Source organism: Anomalospiza imberbis, chromosome 1, assembly GCF_031753505.1.
Source record: "Anomalospiza imberbis isolate Cuckoo-Finch-1a 21T00152 chromosome 1, ASM3175350v1, whole genome shotgun sequence".
Taxonomy (NCBI): domain Eukaryota; kingdom Metazoa; phylum Chordata; class Aves; order Passeriformes; family Viduidae; genus Anomalospiza; species Anomalospiza imberbis.
This window is the reverse complement of record NC_089681.1, coordinates 5561674-5579495: the sequence shown is the minus strand read 5'-3', so window position 1 is coordinate 5579495 and position 17822 is coordinate 5561674. Positions and strand designations below refer to the sequence as shown.

Below are 17822 nucleotides of genomic sequence, written 5' to 3'. Positions count from 1 at the left end.
AGTTTGATGTCAGCTCAAGCACCAATCCACATTTGGGATTATGAGGAGCAGAAACGTTACTTGAGGTATACAATGAAGTTATAGTTCAAAAAGGAGCAATCTTCCAGAGGCAGTGAGACAGGTGAACAGGTATTTCAGTCATTGAACTGAAATATGGGGCCACTCTTTCAAAAACATCAGTCTAAAGTTTCAGCCAAAACAGAGGGGAAAAATACAGCACTTGGTACCTTTACACAAGAAAGAAAAGATAACACTTCAGGAAAGATAACATGAATATAAACCAGTATGCCAAAGATAGGAGAGAGAATTAAAAAAAAAAAAGAAGCAAGTAAGTGAATACACAATCCTAGCCACCCCACCTTGTGTAAAAGCTGTTGTAATCTCACCCCCAGCGTGCTGTAAAAACAGGAAATAAATTCATATCTACAGCAGCTGCGTCTGAGGCAGCACCTTTCAACACCTGATCCCATGTTAATAACACACCACTTTATGTGGTGCATTTTTCTGTTTATCTATATCTGTCCCCTGCTTCTCTCTTACCCTTCTGCCTCTTCAGTTTTCAAACAGTTGCAAGTGGCATATTGAGCAACACTGAAAGCTGCTTTTGACACTGAACTCTTTGGCTCATTACTGAAGGCTTTTCTTGTGTTGAAGTCATCTCCATTTTCTCAGTAATGGACGCTCGGCTTGGTGCCACAGGCCCTCTTTCAGCTCCTTCCTGCTCCAGTGATTTACAAGATTAAACAGGAGTTCATTACTCCTTTGATGTCCTTTGTGTGCCAGATAGGCTTGTACCAGCTGAATTACCTGAGACAATTTGAATTAGGTTCTGGTTTTAATTAGTTCCTCTATTTTGAAAGCCTCTTTTGAGTTCCTCAGGTGTCAAGGTGCTCTGTGTTCCTCCAGAAAACCATGAACTGGCACATATGGAAAGTCATCCCTTGGGATAGCAGTGGGGAAGGGAGGACTTCAGTACAAGCAATTGCTTTTTATTTTTAGTATTACTTTTAAGGTAAGAAAATACATTAAAGGAAAAGCATCTTACTAAGACCTGCTAGATTCTCCCTGTAATGATGCCTGGGCTGTAAGAAAACTAGACCAATAAGCTGTTCATGAAAATAAAAAATATTTCCATTAATTTTAGGTGCGGTGAACAAGGTGTAACATTAAACCAGGTAGGGACTACTCTTTAGGAGACTGTCAAGGTTGCTTATACCAGGTGACCAGTACAAAACAGATTAGACCTACCCCAAAATCTCTGTGCTGCTGTCATCGGAGAGAATTCTTATCAGACAGACTAATTTAACTCCAAGAATTAGGAATATTTTGTTCAGATTCTATATATGCCTTCTTCCCCTTATGTGTCCGCAATAACCTGAAAGCTTGCACTGATGAAAAATCCATAGGATGGTTTCTGAAGGAGAATTAATCTAAAATATTTGGACTGAAAAATATCTAAAAGTATATCACAGTTAGACAACCTATTAGTCTTTTTATAGCCAAAGGATTAGTTGCTTCTTGGGCTATGAACAGTCAAAATTGAATTTATTTCCTTTTCATCAATCTCAAATGCACTGGAATAAGAAAACTACCAAGATTGTTTAACTTCTGGGAGAAAGCAAATACTACCAGTCAAATAATCACTTTCATGTGCATGATTAACTCTTGCTAAACCTTCTTTGTGAATGAAGATGTCAGAATTTGTCATTGCTGGGACTCAAACCAGAGAAAGGTTTTCACAGGGACTGCTCTGCTGTTACCAGTTTACTTCCTGCAGAAGCACATTTTAAAGTAAGTTCAGCTTTCCTTCTCTATATTTCCTGACATTTTTGAGAAGCTCAGCCAGGCTACCTGCTCCAGCACAGACCTGATGTTGTCAGATCATTCACAGTGTCAGGAATCCACTGAGATCCATGGCCTTGTGTAACAGCTACATCTCTGACCATATTAAGAAAAAAGATTAATTTAAAACATACTTTTTTTCTAATTCAAAGAACTCATCCCAGCTCTGTTGCTGTCACCATGGTTGTGCATACTTTAGAGGATGCTCCAGTATTTCCAGGCTCCTAATCCCAATGCACACTTTAGTGACTCTCCAAACCACAATTTGGTGACTCTTCCTGTAGGGGTGACTGTGCATTTTTCACTCACCAATTCTTCAGTTTCCTGCAGAAGGGAAATTCCTTGGCATACAAACCCTAGAGAAACCTAGGTCCTCATGTTGGATTACTGGTGGGTCTGGACACTGGGCATGCAGTTTACAGCCAGCCCACAGGACTGCAGTGGCTATGCTTAGAACCACTAATGATTTATTGGAAATTATTGGCCTACTTGACCTGTTGTGTTTTTTTAGAGTTACTGGATATTAAAATGCCTTTGAACACAAGTGAACCATTTGTCAACCTCTGAAAAACTTCAAAGACCTTTTAAATGCAGTGATATAGGCTATAGTGTTGAGATTAACTAGTGCACAGTAGAATGGTAGAATCACAGAATTATTAAGGTTGAAAAGATCTCTAAGACTGAGTCCAACCATTAACCTTACACTGCCAGGTTCATCACTAAGCCATGTCCCCAGGTGCCACATCTACATGCCTTTAGAATCCTTCCAGGGGTGATGATTCCACCAGTTCCCTGGTCAGCCTTTTCCAATGCTTGATCTTCTTATCAGTGAAGATATTTTCCCTAATTTCAAAACAAAACTTCCCCTGGCACAGCCTGGGGCCATTTCCTCTGGTCACTTGTTACCTGGCATGAGGCACTCCTGTGACTACAGTTACAGATCAACTGTTCCTTTCCCTGTTTGCTTCTCAGGAGTTACATCCAATATTGCCAGATGTCTGTAGGTCAGGAACTCAGTTTCAAATTCAGCTCAGACCAGTTTCACGTTTTCTGGGGGACTTCCTAGAGAAAATGTGGGGGGAGGAGGAAATCAAAAGCCCTGAGCCCTATCCCATTAGCACTGCTTAGTGATGGGTCACTGAAAAATACGAGAGCAAAGTGACTGTGCCACGGCACAGCAAAGCTTCATCCTTCTGCCCCATCCCTCCCAAATGTCACAGCTGCTTCCAGTCCTGCCTGTGTGTGCATAACCCCGAGGATGGAGAGGAGAGTGGTGGTGTCTGCACCAACAGCCAGCTCCACCAGCGCTGCACACGGGCAGTCTCTGCTGGTGACCACTCTGTCTCTGCATATTCTGTTCCAAGGCAGTGATCCCTCACAAATCTCTGCAGCTCTTCATGGACTATTCACTGGCCTCTTGGGGGCTTCCTAAGGAGACTGCCAAATGCAAAGGGAGGGCACAATGCCTGTCACACAGGCACCACAAATACACTTTTTTCCCCAGGAGGACATCGGTCGAAAGCGCTTGTCCTGCAGGTCCAGCAGCCTGGACACTCCAGTTTTCTCATACTACCACGTGCTTTAGTGGACAAATATAAATAGTCCCAGGGATATTGTAATTAGCTAGAGAGTCACTGGCATCTCTGGAATGTGAACCCTGTGCTGCAAACCACAGGAACTGGAGACACACTGACAGCTAAACACAGCCACTGCAGTCTGTAATTGTAGGGGACTAGTTTTACAACCAGTGCCTTCCTCATAAAATGCCCAAACACCCTTTATGGAGTCGCAGGAAAACACACAGGTCATAAATATTTTGGAATTTTGGTCATTTTCACATGGAGATTTTGGAGACAGGGAAGAGAGTTGGAGGCTGAGGTCAGTGTGTGGTACAACCCATAATGAAGTTTCTGCTGTTGTTCACACACACAACCTGTGTCACTACTTAGGAGTTAAAATCAGGGCTTTCATGTTCCTCCCTTGCCCCATTAACACCATCCAGTGTGGGATGTTTGATGCCATGTGCTGGCTGGAATTGTCCTTCCCCAGGGTTTGTTTTTCCTAGCACTCTGTGGAAAACACTTCAGGCTTTTCTTTACTTCCATGGCAGAGTCCCCTGAAAGCAGCAGCCACTATCTGTTGAGAAGTATTATCTCCTCTGGTAATGTTCAGGACTAGAGCTCAGCTCATTCTTAATTCTAGGGATCATCCAGATTTCTGCAACCAAATCCCATATCCAGCAGGTCTAGTCGAAAATACAAATAATTCAAATGTGAAGTCTTAAAACCTCAAGTACAATTCATTTTAAATAACATACATATGCAGCTTTGATGCAATATTATGGCTCCTAAAAATACACAAAGGTCACATCTGCAGGATGCAAAATATGATCATTGTGTTTTCCTGTTTGGTCATGACCCTTTCTTAAATGCTGATGGAATGAAAATGACAATTCAGCATAATAAGAGGTATTAAGGGGGGGGGGGTGTTATTGAGCATTTTAAGGCAGATGAGTTAAACCCTCTTTTGTCTTTATTTCTCTTCCAAAAAACCCATTTGAAACACAGTGCCCACAAGAATGATCTAAGGATTTTGTTTAAACCATTATTAAGCATTAGTTTAAAATATCAGACTTCCTGGAAGATAAAGTGATATTCTAAGTAGATTCTTTGCTTTCTTCCAAAATTCCCTGTTTATTTCTAATGCATTCAGCAACATATTCAGTGTTATAATTTGAATTCACACGTTATGTACTGTTAAGCAGATGCTGCTTCACTTCACTGACAAAATTTTCTCAGTAGTAAAGCTGCCTATATATTCTTGCTCATGCAACACCTCCTGAATGCTGCAGCTGGAGATTTCTTATTTAAGTGCTTTGAGACCAGAGGGTCAGAAAATACAAACCTCTGCTCTGAGAGGACTCAGGACTATCCACACTGTTTCTTTGTCTCCATTAGTACTACTTCACCTCTTGTCCCAGCTCTTCATATCTCTGACAGCTTCAAGCCTTCTTCTGATGTCTTGAATCTATGTCTTGAACAGCTGATAGTCATTTCCTATTGTTGCCTTTGTCCTTCAGCTTGAGTGGTTCCCCTATCTCCCTCCTGCTGTTCTCCTGATTTATTAGCAGAGAGCAATATTATCTCCCCTTTCCACCTGCAAACTGCAAGATTAACCAAACCCAGGATTTTAATTGCCTCTCTCTGGCTCCTGAACACACTAAGAGCTCCTCAAGGCTGAATCCATCTTTTCTGAACTAAGGACATCTGAGCAAACTTTTCTAGATGAGCAGCAACCAAAAGCCCTGTCCAGTCTCAGGAATTCTTCCCTTCTCTACCTTGTCCAGTAACAACCTTTGCATTTTCCCCAGCTCTACAGGACTGTGATGTACAAATATTTGCTGACTAAGACCCCATCAGTTCCCACAGGAGGAGTTTATAGTTTATAGTCCTGATATTGATCCATACATACCAAAACAGGCCTTTTAAACTGACCAAGTTAGTTGGAAAAAAATCCCTGGGTTTTGGAGCCATTGATCCCAATCCATAGAGTGGAAACTCACAGGGGAGATTAGACCTAAAACTAGACCCTCAAGGACTTAATCACTGCACACACTCTAACTCATTATTCCCTTTCCTAGAAACTTCATTATTGTATCCCTGCCAGACAGTTTCTGTCTCACTTTACATTTATTTATCTCTACCTTTTTTCACTTTAGCAGTGACTTTTAATGCAGTACTCAACAAAAGCAGATAGATGAGATTTACTTAGTCCTATTTGTCTAAAGAAAAGAAATCATGTGTCTTTTAAAAGGAAAATACCAGTTTAGAGCATTGGCTCTCCTTCAGATCACAATGGGGTTTTTTGATGTAGCTATTTGATTCTGCATGGAGCCACCCTCATTCCTATTCTCAGACTCCAACTTAACAAAATCCCATGAAACTTCCACCTCAGCCACACCACTGTTTCCCTTTATCTCACAGAGTTCCTACTTTTATAGCTCATTTTATATTTTAGCTTCTATTTTTACTTCTGCTGATACAGAGTGACTCAATTCATCCACTTAAATGCAAACAGAGAACTAAATGTACCAGGTCATGATATAACTTGTATGCAGGTAGGGTAGACAAGAAAGGGCTGGAATTGGTGATGCCTTGTGTGAAACAATTGTCTGTGCCTTCTGCTGCTGCATTTCACCCAATAAAAATATGAGAAAAAAATTTTAAATCCTCAGAAAGATTTTGGCACTCTGACCCTCAGTTCTGAGGTCTTGTCTCTCTCTGAGAGAGGAAAAGGTGTTAAATCTAAGATTTTAAATACCCTTTTCCCAGTCCCCAAAATGAGATTTACTGCAACTTTTACTCCATGAGACTGCACTTTGTGTCCATCTATAAACAAGCTTGTGCAAGACATAGCTCTGAAATTCAGTGTTAGGAGCCTGTTGAGCGAGGATCAGTTCTGGATCCTAGTGGAGCACAAGGCACAGGTGTTAACTGAAATCCTAGTACATATGAGGAGCTGGGTGGCAGAGGAACAGACTCCCCCTGTGCTGTCACCCACAGACATTCCAGAGCTGAACCTCCCTCCCAAGTGGGAGGGAGCAGGACACAGGCTGTGCCTCAAAGCTGAAGGGCAGTCCCCTTTGGGGTAGAACACAAAAGCCTTTCAGCACAAAACATCCTTTTAGAATGGAAAGCACAGCACAGTGGGCCAACTGAAATTTTCCAGTTGAGCTGGAAGAAGGTAATGTTTTTCTGTTGGAATCAGAACCAGGAGCCCAGAGACTTCAAAAAATGTTACAGAGAAAGTAAGAAGCACATAAGGAGTGGAACAGCACTTTGATTTACATGATCCATCTCCAGCAGCACAACAATCCTTAGCAGACCCAGACTTTCCAAGGAGGAGGCACACATTTTCCTGATCACCAGTAACAAGATGAGAAATAAATAATTTTCTCACCATATTGGAGCAGTCAGGAGCCTTCTACAATCCTCTCTATTGTTGGTGAGGTGTCGTACTACGACACGAAATAAATCACGCATTCACTTAAGATGTAAAAGAAGGAAAAGAGGAAGTTTTATTTATGACTTTTTAATATATAGAACTCTAAAAGTGATAGTGGATTGGAGGACAAAATTGCCACCTCTCCAGCTACGCTGGTTAAACTAATAGTCTATCAATTCTCTCCTCCTACAAAGAAGAATGCAAAACAATCATTATTTACATGACAGTGTGTGAGAAACTCCATAGAAATATGTAAACATTAGAAGATATAGAAAACTTTTAAAAGAACTTTAAAACTTTTAAAAGAACAGGGCGACAGTGAGGGACTGAAGTTGTCACTTTTAATTAAATGCTGTAACTAATTTGTTGTTATGACACTGAATGCAACAGTAAACATTTACAGTGAACAGATATCCCTTAGGTCAAATAAATGACAGGCCTGAATGATCGGCCTGATCAGATGTTGCAAAAAATTAATTCCTGCTTATAGAATTACCTAACATAGTGGGTAAAAAAAGTCACTGTGATACTGTCAAAACTGGAAGAGTGCCCAGAGGATCTGTGAAGTGTCCATCTTTAGAGAAACTGAAAACCCAATTATACAAGGTCCTGAGACATCTGATATAATTTAAAAATGGGCCAAATTTTGAAGGAGATCCTATTTTGAGTGGGACTTTGAACCAGATGATTTCCATAGGACCCTTCCAACCTGAACTAACATACAGATCTAAGAAAGCAAAGTCATCTTTTATGTTAACATTCTGAATATTGACTTCTTTTCTAGGAGGAAAGAGGAACTTGGAGATAAAAGAAAAAAATACCTCCAAAATATTACAGATGAGTCTAAGAGTCTATATATATATGTATATATCTATATATATACACACATATATGTAAATATTACTGCATATAGGCATGTACATCTAAAGACTTTAGTGCCAGATCTGAATTGGGATTCCTGTCCTGTACATTGCTCAATAAAATATATGTTTTAGAAGTCAAATAAAAGTACAGAGTCTACTAGTTATCACTAGAATCAGAATTCAGATAAACATGAACTGGAAATAGGAATCCACTTGTAGCTCCATTCTTCTGGAAAGAATCATATAGAAGGTGATCATCTGGGAAGGGACACACTCCTCCTACTCTTTCTGAGCAGCAGCTTCTACTGCAGATAGGTTCATTCAGAATCAGGAGGGCTGAGTTGCTCTAAAGTTTGCCCAGCCCAGAGACAGGAGGACTTTCAGGACAGGTTAAGGTAAGACCCAGCAACAGAGAGCAGTTCAAAATAGGTGTTTGGGGATAATGTGCTTGGGTCTAATGATCACAAAAGATGTTACCACCCAACATTATCACAGGCTCAGATGTAATCAGACTGCAGCCAAAATAAGCTGCCCACAGACAGCACAGTTGGAGCTGATATTTTGTGCAGGCAGTGAAAATCCTCCAATGAAAAAATTCCGCGTGACTAGCAAAGCTGTCAAACACTGAGCATTTCTACTCATAATGAAGCTGCAGAAGAACCTTCAGCCTCCCACTGCAGTGACTTATGTCCTTGGGTCAGTCACAATTATTCCCAATGCAACCTTGATGGGCATCTTTTCCCTGCCAACAGCTCAAGCAGTCTCGGGAGGCTAGAAAAGAGGCACAGTCCATGCAAAGATCTAACATTAAGTCCTTTAACTGGCTGAAAAGATATATCAGACCTCACAGAAAAGCAGAGCTATCACCAGACTGTGTTTCCCCTTGATCTCTCACCAGTGCTTCAGAAAATCTTTTATTTATATAAATGCACACATAAACCTTTCTCTAGTGGTAATTACCACTGTGCTTGGATTTCCACAACAATCACAGATCAAATAAATGGACATTAAAACTCACTAAATGTGCAGCAGTGAGAAAAAAGTGATCTCCAGGACTTATTGCACTCCACTAAGCTCCACTGGCTTTTTAATTTGATGTCATATCAAAAGAAAGTTTGTGATTAATTTGGTGTTAGCTGTCAACAGATAACTCATTTAGAGCCCCACAGTTTCTAATACACTTCTTCACCACTGAACATGTGTTGGAATAAGAAAATTCCACCTAGGAAAAGTGTAATGAATCAGAGCACCGCACAAGAAATGTACAGTTATGTAATTTCAGTTCCCAGAGGGACAGCAGAAAAGTGTGTCTGTTTACCTGGGATCTCATCAGTGCCCCCATTGGTGTGTTTGAACCGGTCTCCTTCCACGTGGACATTTGGACACAGGACATCTGAAAAGCAAAAGAACCAGTACAAAATTATCTCAAGGAAACACATCATTTTGGAAGCTGCAGAACTAACAAAGGCTGATCTTCTGGGTTTTGTTCAGAACCTGCACATGGCACCTCAGCAATAATTCCATCCCAGGCCCTGCCCATCCTAAATGCCCTTCCTCTCCCCTATAGACTAACTTCATGATGGACAAGAGACCCAGTACACTATGTCTGGTTTCGAGCCACTTTTTTCTGCCTGACCAGAGAGAAGACAGAATAGATGAACTGACACTTTCCATCAGTTGGGACAACACTCTGGGTTTGTGTTTTTCTCCTGTCTGTAAATCTGCATGAAAGTCACAAAAAACTTAAGAAAATACAGAATGTGCTTCCACTCTCAGCTTGGTAGGAAAGGAAGTTCTGAAAGGCCTGCTGACATTGGGGTGCTGCCCAAAATTTTCAGAAAGGACGGGTCCTACTCTGGAAAACCTCCCTGACTTTGTTCAAGTAGAAGTTGGAGTTAAATGACTAAAACATTGCAGACTGTCCACCCCTACACACAGATTTTAAAAAGTCATGAAATTACCCAGTCTTTGTCAGCCATTTCTCATGCTCCCAATTAGTGTCAACACAACTGCAGATAAATGCATTTCCACAGAGAACTGTGTAGGTATCCACCCCTGTCCTGCCAAATCTTTAAAATAACTTTTATTTATGCTTTCTTTTCCCAAATCGATAGGTTATTGCACACTTGTAAACAATGAGGACAGGTAGCTCAAGGGATCAGTTTAATGAGAACTAGTGGAGATATCAGGTCTGTACATGTTCAATATTATCATTATAACAATAACAAAACAACAACAATAGTAACAACAATAATAAATATATATCATTATATGTATAACACTGGACTTATTAGAGGGCCATAAAGATGATCTGAGGCCTGAAGCACCTCTTCTGTGCAAACAAACTGAGAGAGCATGGGTTGTTCAGCCTGGAGAAGGGAAAGACCTTCCAGGAAGACCTGATAGCATCTTCCACAAATTAAAAGGGGCTTTCAGAAAGTGTGGAAGGGACCTTTCACATGGGCAGACAGTGATAGGAACAATCTTTTATTACCTCTTAAAGAACTGTAGCCTTACTTTTGCCTGCATTTTACAATCGTCTAGGCTCCTTTTGACTCCTCCCCTCCTGCCTGCATCTAAGGGATGAGCATAAATAGCTGGCAAGGGAAAGAAGTTTATTGCAATGCTCACCTTCTAATAACTTTCCAGCCACAAAATAATTCATGGAGGCTCAAATGAGGTTAGTCCTTTCCCATCCCAGTTATCAGCACAGCTCTGTATGTCCAAAGGAGCAGAGTGCTGAACTGACAGCACATCCATCAGTCCCAAGGAGCCACCAGGTCTCATTGCCACACCCAGGGCTGCATTGTTGGGAAGGCAAGACAAAAGCTGCCCTCCTTCTGTTGGAGCCTTTCTATGAAACCCCTGACACAGGTGAACATTCTGGTGTCAAAGAGCATTTACGCCCAATTTTTCTGCTACTGCCAGGCAAAACTCTGAGCAAACACTTGTGATGCTCAGAGGATTTGCAGCAATGAGCACCAACTGACAATGGCAGAGACAGTAAAAAAATCTGCACTGCAGCTAAGGCTCTGATAATTTGTATATCTTTACAGATTTACAGAAGAGAAAGTACAGCTGACTGACCTGAGTTTTCAGCCTCTGCTCCTTTTTACATCCTCTGCTTGCAGTTGCCTTTAAATATGAATTGTTTAAAACTTCTTTTTTATCTGCAACCTTATATAGTATTCTGTCAATCATTTGCTTTATCCAAAATTTTTATCAGCAAAGAGTTTGCATTTATATCCATGAGGTTCATGGAAAATTTTAATAGCACTAGAAGTGCTAAATATCCCTTTACAGTTGCACCAGGAATGATGACTTTCCACTGACACCTGCTACATGAGATCAGTCAGCTTTTAATCCATTGTAGAGGGCTACTTTTTAATGCAAATGCAATTCAATACGTAGTAACCATGCCTAAGAAAAAATGTACTTTATTAAAGAACAAATGTATTTTATCAAGGTAGTTACCATATCAACCAAACGGTAACTCTGCAGAAGAAAATTAGTTTTGTTAGTAATGACCTCTTTCTCACAAAATTATAATTCTTGAATAGTGATACATAATAATACCCTCTCTGTAATACTTTATTCGCTGGCTGCAATCAAATATTACTTTTTTGTGAGTGAGATCAGGCAAATTGCTCTATACCTATACATATGGACCATTTTTTTCAACTTCTAATAGCCTTACATTATCATCATTTCAAAGGCCCATCATTAGAGGGACTAGGAAGTTCTGTGTATGTAAATTTGCAGATGACACCAAGCTGAGTGACACTGTTGACACACCTGAAGGATGGCACCATCCAGAGGGACCTGGACAAGCTCCAGAAGTGGCTCATGGAAATCTCATCAGGTTTAACAAGACCAGGTGCTGGTGCTGCACTTGGGTTGGGGCAGCCCCCGGTATCCATCCAGGCTGGGGAATGAAGGGACTGAGAGCAGCTCTGCCCAGAGGGACTTGGGGGTGCAGAGGGTGAGAGGCTGGGCAGGAGCTGTCCATGTGACTGGCAGCCCAGGAACCCCCTGTGTCCTTGGTTTGTAAGAGCTTCTTGTTGAAGGAAGAATTTCTGAAAGTAATTTAACTGCAGATACCCCCTTTTCTGTAAGCAAATCACAATGAGATCTGCTTGATGAGGAGGGACTTAAGCCTTGTTTCCAAACATAATTTTTTTAGAACTTTCCCTATGAAAAAAAATCCCAAAGCTCTCAAATATTTTAAATGCAAGAGACAATATGTCCTACAGAGTACATGTTCTGTAAAGAGACATGTCAGAGGAACATGTTGGCTCAGGAACGTTCCCTAACACTAAAATAACATTAAATAATCTATCGCAATTAAAATGTAACACTTGGGCTGCAAGTTTGGAAAAGTGATCTGATTGTTTGAGTGTCTTTGCCTCCGAGCCATTTCAAAAGAAGTTCAAGGAAATGGGATAGAAAACAAAAGGGAAATAAAAGAGAATGAGAAAGGAGTGGAGAAAAAGCATGTGGGTGGGGAAGGAAGGAGGGAAGGAAGGAGGGAAGGAAGGAGGGAAGGAAGGAGGGAAGGAAGGAGGGAAGGAGGGAAGGAAGGAAGGAGGGAAGGAAGGAGGGAAGGAGGGAAGGAAGGAGGGAAGGAGGGAAGGAGGGAAGGAAGGAGGGAAGGAAGGAGGGAAGGAGGGAAGGAGGGAAGGAGGGAAGGAAGGAGGGAAGGAAGGAGGGAAGGAAGGAGGGAAGGAAGGAGGGAAGGAAGGAGGGAAGGAAGGAGGGAAGGAAGGAGGGAAGGAAGGAGGGAAGGAAGGAAGGAAGGAAGGAAGGAAGGAAGGAAGGAAGGAAGGAAGGAAGGAAGGAAGGAAGGAAGGAAGGAAGGAAGGAAGGAAGGAAGGAAGGAAGGAAGGAAGGAAGGAAGGAAGGAAGGAAGGAAGGAAGGAAGGAAGGAAGGAAGGAAGGAAGGAAGGAAGGAAGGAAGGAAGGAAGGAAGGAAGGAAGGAAGGAAGGAAGGAAGGAAGGAAGGAAGGAAGGAAGGAAGGAAGGAAGGAAGGAAGGAAGGAAGGAAGGAAGGAAGGAAGGAAGGAAGGAAGGAAGGAAGGAAGGAAGGAAGGAAGGAAGGAAGGAAGGAAGGAAGGAAGGAAGGAAGGAAGGAAGGAAGGAAGGAAGGAAGGAAGGAAGGAAGGAAGGAAGGAAGGAAGGAAGGAAGGAAGGAAGGAAGGAAGGAAGGAAGGAAGGAAGGAAGGAAGGAAGGAAGGAAGGAAGGAAGAGAAGGAAGAGAAGGAAGAGAAGGAGGGAGGGAGGAATTCCTAAAGAGAGAGGCAGAGAGGGAAGGGAAATGGCAGTATTATATCTGGTGTAGCAATTCCTGGCTAGGAATGGTGTGATTCTCCTGCCCCGTAGGGCTTTCTATAGAGAAGCCTTCCCTGTAAAGTGACAAACACAAATCCCCATTGCCAGCTTTCCATCTTTGTGTCCATAGGACTCTACTTAAACAGTTTCTTATTTTTCATTTTAATTCTTTCAAGGATAAGCAAGCCCTCAGCTGCCAAGGGCTCCTCTGGGGACTGGTGTATAATGAATGCTGAACATGTGTAGCTGTCAAGTTCCACAAGAATAAAGTAGAGAGGTGAGAATGGAAACACAAGAAGGTTAAAGCAAACATTATTAATTATCATGTTTATTTTTTTTCCTTTACAGAAAAAAGAAAAATCCTGAGAATTTCAGGATTCCAGAATCTCAGCAGCACACAGTGCATTGGCAGAGATTCAGACACTGAATCTTCATTATTCCTTTCCCACAAGAGAAATTCTCTAGTTTCTCTCAAAAGGTGTGATACTCCCAATCCAAATATTTGAGTTGTCTCATCCCCTGACATTGAAATTTAGCCCCTGGTAATCCTGTCCATGAATAAGGCAATGCAGGGCAAATGTAGACTTCCCTAAAAGTTGTCTCCCTAAACTTTACAGGCAGAAAAATTTTACAGGCAGACAGCCTGGTAAGAAAGAGAAATTTGGGTTCAGGGGTGGGTGGGTTTCATATTCTTACATAGATAGTATTGCAAATTTTTTCTACTTTGAAATAATTTTCCCATTGAAGATTGCACTTAAAGGGGAAGGGGCCTGGTGAGAAAATTTTTTCTTAAAGTCAAGAATATTTCATGAAAGTAGTTTCTCAGAGGAGCTTTCCCAGAGCCCATTAGCTCTGTTCTTTAATTACGCAGGCAGTTCTCTTGCAGCAGTTCCTCCAGCACTTCTGATTCCCTGCAGTCAGTTGATGACTCCTATATATAGTATTACCTTTATTTGTACTTTTCCTTTATAAAACATTGCACATAGACCATTTTATAGCCTCCAAATTTAAGGGTTTTTCCCCCCTCACTCTTTTAAAAATGCTTCCTTTCAAAGAATGCCTCCACTCTCTGCTCATATTAATGGAATATTTTTTGGCAAATGCTTGTTGTCAGATACTTTTTCACTGCAAATAACCCAATCCATAAAGTGCCACCCACCATGGAAACAAATTTATAAAGAAAAATGTGGCATTTTTTTCAGCTACAGTGGCAGGCGGCCCTGACAGTGTAATGATACTGCAATAGTGTCTGTACTAACATAATTTGTAGCAAGGTGTAGGTACAACAGAGCATCACAGCAATTATATGATTACACCTTGCAGTTCAATGCCTCGTGCAACTCTCCTTTCCTTTCTGAAATCACACTGAACCTTCACACCATGGAGTCTGAAGTCCATCAGTGCCAGGAAAATCACTTGTTTGTGGCTGCTGAAGCCAAGGTTGATTCAGTCTTTTTTCCTTCAAATAATGCCTACATTGATGCTGGATGAGGTTTCCATATTTGCTCTCACACAAAGGCTCTCTGTCACTACAGTGATAGAATCAGAGCATCATGGAGTGCTTTGGGCTGGAAGGGACCTTAAAGATCCTCCTTTTCCAACCCCTCTGCCATGGGCAAGGACACCTTTCACTAGACCAAGTTTCACAGGGCCCCATCCAACCTGACCTTGAACATTTCCAGGGATCCAGCATCCACAGCTTCTCTAGCTCACATGTTCCAGTACCTCACCACCCTCACTGTGAAGAATTTCTTCCTGATATCTAATATAAACCTGCCCTCTTCCAATTTAAAGCCATTACCCTTTTTCTATCACTACAAACCCTCGCCAAAAAAACCCTCTCTAGCTCCCTTGTAGAGCTCATAAATGCTCATGGTGAAATGAAAAGGGAATAGCAAACCCTCACCACAGCACAGCTTTCAGGTAGAGAAAACACAGCCACAGCCCACCATACTCCTCATAAATCTGTAACATTTTTCCACTAAGACATTATTCTGAAAATGCACCAGCGCCTAGCTGAACTGCTCCCCAGGCTCCCCTGTCTGCTAAGAATCCCTGACTTCAGTGGGACTCTGGGGATCTATGTCCACAGGGCTCCCTCCCCTTTTCCAGCACAGTAGCCAGAAAAAGTGAATTTCTGTGTGACCATCCATTCAGTGCTGGCACTGCTCAGCAGATGGTGTGTTCCACACAGAGAGTAAGCAAAACTACTGCAGGGCATTATACCCCAGAGAGCTCCCATGCAAAACTCATTTAAGGTCCCAGGCAAGAGGACACTCTTCTTTGAAAGGCTCTTTCTGTAGAATGGAGAAACAGGGCTCCTTCAGAGAACAATTCAGAGCAGAAACCATATTTAGGTGCCCTGATGTAGCCCTGAAAAAGCCACTTTCTTCCCATTGTTTCTAGGGGAAATCTAGGAACACACAGTTCCCAAATTAGACATTTATCAAAGGCACCAGAGTTACATCCATCCAATTAAAACAAGCATGGTTGGGTGCATTCCTGGACACTGAGGCCAAGGCATGTTCAAGCCCATATCTATGCTAGCAAATGGACTTAGCCTCCAAAATGAGAGGGCTGCTGACCAGGAACACTCCCTGGCATGTTGGAAGTACCCATCTGGGCCCCAGAAATGTTTCAGAGGAGTGTCAGCTTGCCTGAGGGAAAACGTGCCAGACCCCAGGGCAGAGGAGTGCATTCCACTGCCCTGGAATGCTTCTGGCCATATTTACAGTTACTAGTTTAGATATAGCCCATAAATATCATCCTTTGCTAAGAGTTCTCTAATACAAATCAAAAGCAACAATGCTAATTGATTTTATGGTCACAGGCCACCAATCCTTAAATGTGTTCAGTGCAAATGGGAAAGTGGGAAGGGGGCTGCATGCACAGCAAAGAAATAATGTATCCTGTTTAAATAGGGACAGCAGGAATGCAGGGAGTTCTGGCATTTGCAAAGTACTTGAAGTCCTTTTGAAGGTAATAAAGTAAATTTAATAAAAAAGGTTAAATTCTTCTTCTACACTTTTTTCATGTCCTGCTTCACTTACACTGGAGCTCCACATCGGAGAGATGTGACAAATACTGTTTTCCCCACAATGTGGCAGGCTGCACTGTGCATTTATACCATCTTCTCACCCTGGATCCAAGCATCTCTCTCTTCTCCTTTTGTTACTATCAATTGCCTTTTCTATTTTTCCTTTCTCTTTGTCCCTGTGCTCTGGACCTTGATTCCAAAAGAGACAATGCTACCTACTAGAGGTGCTCCCACCCCAACAGCACACAAGAAGTGACAACTACACACCTCCACCAGCACAGGGAATCCTTTACAGCCCATCAGCCCCATCTCTAGGCTGACCCCATAATCCAACCCTAAACTCAGCTTCAGATGTCCTCTAACATTTTCTGGAGAAGTTCCCAAATCTTGGTGAGGACTCCTCTTTCCAAATGATACCTGCACTGCAGGATGCTCAGAGGACCTCTCCCTCTCTAATGCACCCACACAAATGCTAGAAACTCGTACTATGACTAGCAGCAGAAGTATATTGTCAAGAGGACTGATGCAATTAGCACCGTTTAAGTGAGCAGCATACAGAATTAATTTGCACATGCTCCCACAGGGAATAAGTGGCACTCTGGGAACTATGAAAATAGCATCAGGCCTTGGCACTTCCAAGCTAATTTGCTTGTGTCTGCCCCTAAACAAACACAGAGACTGTGTGCCAAGGAGCTTGTCAGCAAACAGCACAAGGTTTTGAGGAAAGCAATTAGCAGCTGCTCTCCATTCAGGCCAGGAGCTGATTGCTGCTTTGGGACATGAGTCCACCTCCTTCTCTCATTTTGGGAAAGAGGTGAAGTTTCACCATGCTAAGTGTCCTTGACTGGAGTGAGCCACAGGGTTTTTCCTGAGTGGCCAACCATTGCCTTAGCAGATGAATTGCCATGAGTATGTCTTCATGGTAATGACCTATAAAATATTTAACAGGATGACAGTATGGAGTTGAACTGGAGCACACCCTCCAGGAGCCAGCAGCCACAGCAGCAAGCCCTTCCCCAGTAGCTGCTCTATTGGCACAGATGGAACACGTCAGTCCTGATGCAGCTGCTGGGCTCTTTGGCACAATTTGAGGTGTTTGCTGCCTGTACTTCAGAGGCTGGAGAGAACAGGGTGCTGCAAGGCTAAAAAGGTTTCCTGCTTGGCCTTGTGTCCCAGATGAAGAGCATAGATCAAAGGTACAGCTCACCTGGCTATGGGGAGACCAAGCCACTCCACCTGCCAAAGTGAGGATCCTGAGAGTGCAGAAAGAAGAGATCAACACACAGGGCCTCTCTAGGGGTACAGGTGGGAATGAGCAGTCTGTGGATGGAACAGAAAGCACACCAGGTAGATTGTCTCACCTGTCCACCATCTCACAGCCCCAGAACTGCCAAGCATAAGAAATTCCATCATTCTCTCTCCCCTTCTCACTAATTAAGGTTTAGAAAATAAAGTTTTTATATTCTTGGATTTTGCACCATTGGATATGGATCAATTCCAATATCCACCTGTGTAATGAGCAATGAGATTTCTATGGTGTATAAGAAGACCCAAGGTAAAACATCTGTGCTTTACACTCCTTTAAAAACTTATAAAGATCAGTACCACACATGCAGATGCTGGCTGTAGAAACAGGAGAAGCATTTCATGAACACAAGCAGATCTCTCTTATTTTTTTTCCTGTGCTATTAAACAAGTAATATGGAAGCAAAATTCTGCCAGCAGCAAATTTCACAACAGGGAGCTGG

The 17822-nt window shown here is 42.2% G+C and overlaps 1 protein-coding gene across 2 annotated transcripts in view; it reads right to left on the bottom strand.

Moving 5' to 3' along the window:
* COL22A1 (collagen type XXII alpha 1 chain) overlaps nt 1-17822 on the bottom strand; it is a 224222-nt gene that overhangs the window by 150444 nt on the left and 55956 nt on the right. For both annotated transcript variants that reach the window (XM_068180318.1, XM_068180320.1), the window contains exon 4: nt 9028-9102. In XM_068180318.1, coding sequence (XP_068036419.1) covers nt 9028-9102 — 75 coding nt within the window. The remainder of the gene's footprint in view (nt 1-9027; nt 9103-17822) is intronic.